Source organism: Microtus ochrogaster, chromosome 10, assembly GCF_000317375.1.
Source record: "Microtus ochrogaster isolate Prairie Vole_2 chromosome 10, MicOch1.0, whole genome shotgun sequence".
Classification (NCBI taxonomy): Eukaryota; Metazoa; Chordata; class Mammalia; order Rodentia; family Cricetidae; genus Microtus; species Microtus ochrogaster.
In genome coordinates, this window is record NC_022016.1 from 72,519,230 (window position 1) to 72,526,369 (window position 7,140).

Sequence of the window (7,140 nt, forward strand, 5' to 3'; positions counted from 1 at the left end):
AATACTTGCAAAGAATCCAACTAGAAAGGCCAAAACAACCAGAGTTGAAGATTGATATTAATTATTCTATGGTGCTAGGCTTATAGCTTAGTAGTTTGAGTGATTGCTTAGCAAGTTCAAGGCCTTCAATTCCATCTGGAGTACTGAAAACTAGTAATGTCTTCACTGTCAGCACTTTCAAGTAAGGGCACCCAGAGGTCTTTATAATACCCAGGATTAGGCCACAGACAGGTTTCTCTTTGCCATGGAACTCCAGATTTCCTGAGGCTGAGAAGCTGAAACACAGCAAGTCCTTACTCACTGCTGTGGCCCCAGCACCTAACAGTGCCCAGTTCTTGAGACTGCCCGTTCTTGTTTGCTTATCTACGCAAGAGACCTCAGCCTTGGGCTCAGGAAACGCAAGCAGCAGGACTCAATCTCCCCTGAGTTTCTCCATTTAGGCCTGAACTTTCTAGCCCTGAAAACTGAGCGTTTGTCAAGCAAAGCCTCAGTCCGAATACTGCCTGTTCCTGCCCGCCAACAGCAAGTTGTTTTCCATGGAGACTGTTTCAAAGCTGAAGAAACGCCTTCATAGTAAACTTAGATCCTGCTCATCTGGATTCTGTCCAGTCTAAAAATCTGGACAAATATTATAAACCAAAGAAAGTTTGCACACGTCTAAGACCAGAGGCAATTAATTACTTTAAATAGAAATTCTGTCACTTACTGGCAACATAAATATTTGTATTTTGAACCTCTAAGTAGTTGTTGGGTTGACCATTCTGACCTTAAGTGATTTGACTTAGTCATATTTTAACAGGGAATGCATTTATAAAGAAGGGTCAGGTCAGGGAGGAAGAAAATACGAACCAAAAGAAAGACAGAGCTGGGTTCTAGTCCCAGTGACCTATGGATGCACTTGGAGACCTTGAAGAATAGAAAACTTTTGTTGTCAGTGATCTGCTGAGTACAATGAAAATAACAATACACACACATTTTCACAGTTATCGTAGACACTAAATAAACTGCAAAACAGACTCCAAACCCTTTAGAGGGAACTCAGTGCCTTCCAGCTGCAGCTCTAATATCTCGTGCAGATGAGTGTCCTTTGCTCTGCACTTGGGTGAGCTTCTTTGGCTTTTCTGATCCTTGGTGTTTGTGTTTGTAAACATTTTGAACAGGACTCACTCATAACTCTGTCCTATCGATAAGGCTCACGAAGCTCCTGCCACGTGAGTACCTGCAACTGCCTGGTCTCAGCAGCTAGGTTGTGCCTGTGCCTATGCGTGTATTGTGTGTCCTGTGTCATTTTGCCGGTAAGCACGTAGGCGCTCTGCGGATGTCGCTTTAATTATTACTCTCACAGATCTTAGACGCTGTTTATTTGGAGATACCTCCAACAGCTTCTCACCCGGTTTGACTGAGATCAAGTGAAGATAAGAACAGATGGTTCAAGTGGAAAATTGGGCGAGTCTCGGGAGAGGCATCGCGAGGATGTGTTTCACAGGACAGAGAAGTGCCCTCCCCGACAGTCTGGGTTTGGGCCATGCAGAGAAGTGTAGGCACTTCTGATTTACCCTCCTGCTCTGCTCACCCTACCCCATCAAGGGCTTCTTAAAGGCACTTTGAGAGAAGAGGCTGTGTTTAATTTTGTGCAGATATGAAGCCATGGCTGCGGGGAGTTGGCTTTGGGGCTAGGTCACTCTGGTAACACTTCCCACATGACTTGATCAATGGGTGGGCCATGAAAACTTATCCTGTGTTTTTTTTACACCCCACCCCCAAACCACCCAACCTGCCCAAGTGTTAGTTTTTCAAAGCCAGCAAAGTTTCAAAGGCCTGAACCCAACACAGCGGCCTTTCTTCGTGCTTTGATTTTCTGCCCATTAAGTGTTTGTCACTGCGTTCAGATTTCGCCTCCTCTGCAGCCTACACAGCCCACGAAGCCCCTAGAGGTATAGGAAGTTAATTGATCCTTGATTAAAAGGAGGAGAGAGGCTTGAGTGGGAGTCTAGACACTTTGGATTATTCTCTCTCTTCTCATTTGCAGAGAGCTCATAATACACATTTTATTATCAATAAATCGAAATTCTATGATATTGGCTTCAGATCTGTGACTAAATTAGACACGTGTGTATCTAATTAGTGTGTGTGGCATGCAGTGGATTTTCAGTGAACTTTAGCTAGGAGGGCTGTCTTGACTGTTCAAAAAGCCCTTTTCTCTCTCTCTCTCTCTCTCTCTCTCTCTCTCTCTCTCTCTCTCTCTCTCTCTCTGCTCTCTGCAGAGGCGTGAGCGTTACTGGGGGAGCTTCAGCTCGTTTCTCCATACTCATGGGTGCTTCTGGTTTAAGTGACTCACTCTAGAAAGCACCCAAGATTTAGTCAGGTCATTTGAACGCCGTCCAGCTTCACCATTAACTGACAGAGTGACTTTGCTAAATCGCCTTAATCTCTTTGAAACATAGGGTGGCTTCCCATGCTAGCTCTCTTGTGATTGGCCTTTGGACCCCTTGGAGCTTGGGACTTAGCCTCTTTCATCTGCATAGCTCAATCAGTAAGTAAGTAGGCTGTTAGCCCACAGGAGTGCATGTGGGGATCCTCAAGTGCGGACACACATAATGCTTGCTCAGTAAATGTTAGCTACCACTATTAGTCTTTGTGCTGTGTCTCTCTTTCTTCTGTTCACTGTTGAGTTGTCTCCTCCTGACTGCAGCAAAGTTTGAAACTGTACTCTGTAATGGTTGTCCTTTTGTGAATGCCAGGACTGGAATCCTTACTTGCATTGCATCTTCATTGGGTGCACATTACATGGTCCCTGGGGCCCAGAAGTTTCTTCTACTCATTCAGGCAAGGGTGGGCTCAAGTCTGCAGCCCCTGTAAGCTCCCTCTAGTGCCCCAGGAGAGGAGTTTTGTTCTCTCCGGGCCTTTCTACACAAGCATCGGTCCTTGCATTGGCAATGTTTGTCACTCTTTGTGTTCCTGCTTTGTTGTTGTTGTTTGAGACACATTGTATCTATGTAGCTCTGGCTGTCCTGGAACTCCGTCTGTAGACATCTGTAGACCAGGCTGGCCTCAAACTCAAAGATCCATCTGCCTCCTGTGTGTGATTAAAGGTGTGTGCCACCGCTGCCAGGCCCTTGGTTTGTGACTTCTTAACAACCACATGAACTTCTCTAAGGACGAAGCTATGTCAAGCATCTCACCCTAGGATGCTGTGAAGTTGTTTGTTTGAAGCCAAATAAAGACAGCAGAAGACAATAAAATTGCCAGCAATAATGGGAACAGAGACACACTGCTTTGGAAAGGACCCCTCCTTCCCTTCCTCTGTTGCTCTCCTGAAGCAAAGCCTGCTCTTCTGTCTCGAGAACTAGCTGTCCAGTTGGGGGAGTGTTCATTCAGTTTCTCTCAACTCTTTCTGGAGGAAAGTCAAGATTTGACTGGCATCACCCTCAGTAAATACCACAAGTTTGTAAAGGAGATAGAAAAGTCCATTGGGTTTTCTAAATGATATCTCCACGCCTTTCAAGAAAATAAACAGAAACTATTTAGATCCAACCTCTTGTCTGTTTGCAGTCATCACCCGTATAATCAGAAGCGGAAACCCTCCCCAAGCCACAGGCAAAGAAAGCATCTGTGTTGTTCCCAGCCAGAGAGGGCAGAGGAACAAACCAGATGGTTTTCCTTTCCGAGCCTTCTCCTTGGGTCCCTCTCATCTCCTGTTGACATTGATCAAGTGTCCTCGGTGTGTCTTAGACCGTGTTATTACTGCCTGTGTGTTGCTTTGGATTTCTTTCAGCCAAGGCTTCCTAGAAAGATGTGCTCGCTCTCGCGCGCTCTCTCTCTCTCTCTCTCTCTCTCTCTCTCTCTCTCTCTCTCTTCCTTTCCTCCCCTTCACCCCCCCCTCCGTGTGTGTGTGTGTATGTGTGTGTATGTGTGTGTATGTGTGTGTATGTATGTGTGTTCGTTCCCTGACTGGACTGGAAACTCCCTGAGGGTAGTGTCTGGGGGACTTATATTTCCGAACAGAACAAACACAGTTAAAAAGTCAGTACAAACCTGCTGAGTGAATGGCTGAACGCACCAGTTTATCCCGTCATCCCTGGAAAACTGAACTTAGGTTTTAATCTTCTCATTTAGCAGATGAGAAAGGGAATTCTTGAAGATGTGAAATGACCTGCTCAAGTAGACAGCAACCCCGAGATCATTAGGCTAGCTCTGTCCTAACTCCAGAGTTCTTTTATGCATGCCTTATTTTCCTCAGAAACATGGTTTACAGGCTGATCATGTGAAACTATTGGATATGGATGCTGGAGGTCTAAGCATGAGCCATGAACGGCAGGCACCGGCAGTCTGTTCCTATCCTGAGGCTTTTTCCTTAGTTCCTAAGCACCTCAGAGGCCGCAGCTCAGCCAAGCATCTATCTCATCACCGCAATGCTCAGAGCTCTAAAAGTATGCTATAATATCAGTGTCTGGCTTCCCAGTCCCTCTGCAGAGCCAACTTGGGTCCATTTCAAAATCTCTAGGCCGTGGAGTAAAGAAGGGCTGAGCCCGTGTGTTATCCCTCCCAGGCCCCCAGCCCCAGACCATCAGCCGACTTCTGTTACTGCGACACCAACATATTTATCCACTGCCTCCCACCCCCCTACTCCAGGGCAGAGAGAGTTTCTAAAGTTAATGGTTATTGCCTTTCAGGGCCCCTCTGTGTTTACTTTGAGAAGGTCAGGCCCGATACTGCGGTGTGTTGCTTGTGCTTCTTTTCAAAGCGCCAGTATGAATTTGATAAAGTAAATTGTTGTTCTAGCAGGAAGCAGTTAGGGGGTCACAAAATAAATAGCCGTAGAATTCAAATAAATCCAAAGAATAAAACCAAATAAATCCATGTGTGTATGCACTGCGATACATAAATACACGCTTTGGAAAGCCGGTGTTTTTATCGCTGCTGGTCTGGCCCAGAGTAATTGAAAAATTGTGGAGTTCGTGGTACTTTTTTTCAGAGGCGGTCTGGGAGTTTGAGTAACGTGACATGAATTGAATTTAAAAAAAAAAAATGAAAAGGGAATTTTATCTTTTAAACAATTGCTTATCTTGGGATTTTTCTCCCCACTAATGAATTTCACATTTGAATGAAAGCAATTTGCTGAGTTAAATTAGGGATTTAGGCGCTTGGAGGGGTAGGCTTCAAAAGCCCTACATGAGCTAAAGATTCTGAGTCTCTTGTCTTCCCCCTAGAAGAAGGGAAGGGTAGTGCTGAAATGATGCTCTAAAGTGACCTCTGGGTTGCTCTGCTATTCGGTGCACTAACGTGATTGTTAGCCTTGGGAATGATGTGAGCCAATCTGTGCCTGTTTCCTTGGTATCCAGAGGAGGACTGGAAGACTGGAGGCTGACTGGAGGCTGAAGGAGAGAGATTCTTTCCTTGGATGGGGCTAAAGATTTCGTGTTACTCATGCCATGGCAAACCATTGGTTGCCCTTTAGCAAGGCACTAGCATGTTCATGGAGACAGCCTTCCAAGTCTTTCAACCAGCCAGGAGTACTGGCACTCGCCTTTAATCTCAGCACTTGGTAGGCAGAGGCAGGTGGATCTCTGTGAGTTCCAGGCCAGCCAGAGCTACATAATGATACCCTGTCTCAAAACAACAACCACAACAAAAAGAAGTGAACTAGTGATTGTGTGCAGGAGGCCTTGTGGGCCAGGCACCCTGGTAGGAGGTGACTGTAGTATTCGTGCCAGACTTAATATGGTGGACAGTTGCTTATGCTTCTGGGCTTTGAGGAACTTCTGGGCTTGTGATGATCTGGTACTTTCTGTGCCCTGGGGGGCTGCTATCTGGGATATCAGTGGAAGGGTTGAACTCAACTTTAGTCTACCTCTCTGAACAGTGGGGGGAAAAGACTTGAAAATGGTGACTGCTGAGCCAGACCCTGCCAGAGGGTCTATGTACAGGAAAGGACTGCTCACAAGCACGTTTACTGGGAGGTGGCTGAGCTGAGGAAGACGGACTGAGGTCGGCAGCCACGTAGCTAGGAAACGGTGAATCTAGGATTCAGCTCCAAGTTCTCTGACTGACTGAGCTGAGGAAGACAGACTGAGGTCAGCAGCCACGTAGCTAGGAAATGGTGAATCTAGGACTCTGGTGCCTGCACAACTGTGTGGAACGTGCTTGGCCTTCAGATGAGCTTCTCAGGGTAGAGGTGGTTAGTTAGGGCCCAGGAGACGTCGCCCTGGACACCTAACCAACCACAACAGTTTTGGGTTGCGTTGCTCCTTAAAAACCTGGCTTTAACTTTTTAGCAGGGAGTGGAAGACTCCCTTTCCCAACTCCTCCACTACCTCAAGGAACAAAAAAAGGAGAAGGAAGCCATTTTCCCTGGGGTGATGAATGGGGAGAAGGGGGATACACGTCATGAAGGCTTCTCAGAGGCTGCAGAATCCCACAGATGAAGAATTGCTGTAGCATTTCTGTCTGATATTTGGGGCAGTCTCTGCCGTAGGATGTTCCCCTTCGGCTCCTTGCACTGATCTCTCTTTTATCTCCCCTTCCCCTCATGTGTGCTCCCCCAGCGGCTCTGCCCTTCCTCATCATTGAGACAAGCACCATTAAGCCTTACCGCCGTGGGTTTTACTGCAACGACGAGAGCATCAAGTACCCCCTGAAAGTCAGTGAGACCATAAACGACGCTGTGCTCTGTGCTGTGGGGATCGTCATCGCCATCCTGGCGGTAAGTGTCCTGCCTCTGCCCTTGTCACACTGCAGCCTATCTGAGCCCTTGGAGGCTGCGACCAGCCAAAAGAGACTTCCACCAAAGAACTTCATCCAGTGTTGTTTTGCCTTGGGCAGCTAATACTGTTTGTAAATACGAACATTTGCGGGGAGATAAACATGTAAACACTTAGAAACACCTTCTAAAAAGTATTTAATGTTCTCTATCCTCATGATGCTCTCATGGAGTTTAAATATTGGTTTTCTTCTCTAATATCCATAGAGTAAGACTCGGTTGAGATCGGATCTGAGACATCTCTTCCACTCTGAGCCACTCTGTGTTAGGAGGCTGAGTCCCATCCTTGTCAGCTAGCCAAGGTGTTTTCTGTGCTCTTGCCTCCCAGTTTGCTGAGTCGTGGTGGTGGTGGTGGTGGTGGTGGTGGTGGTGGTGGTGGT

At 46.7% G+C, this 7,140-nt stretch overlaps 1 protein-coding gene across 1 annotated transcript in view; it reads left to right on the plus strand.

Annotated features, from left to right (window-relative positions):
- Plpp3 (phospholipid phosphatase 3) overlaps positions 1–7,140 on the plus strand; it is a 79,247-nt gene that overhangs the window by 31,802 nt on the left and 40,305 nt on the right. The window contains exon 2 of the mRNA XM_005353498.2: positions 6,546–6,703. Within this exon, the coding sequence (XP_005353555.1) occupies positions 6,546–6,703 (158 nt within the window). The remainder of the gene's footprint in view (positions 1–6,545; positions 6,704–7,140) is intronic.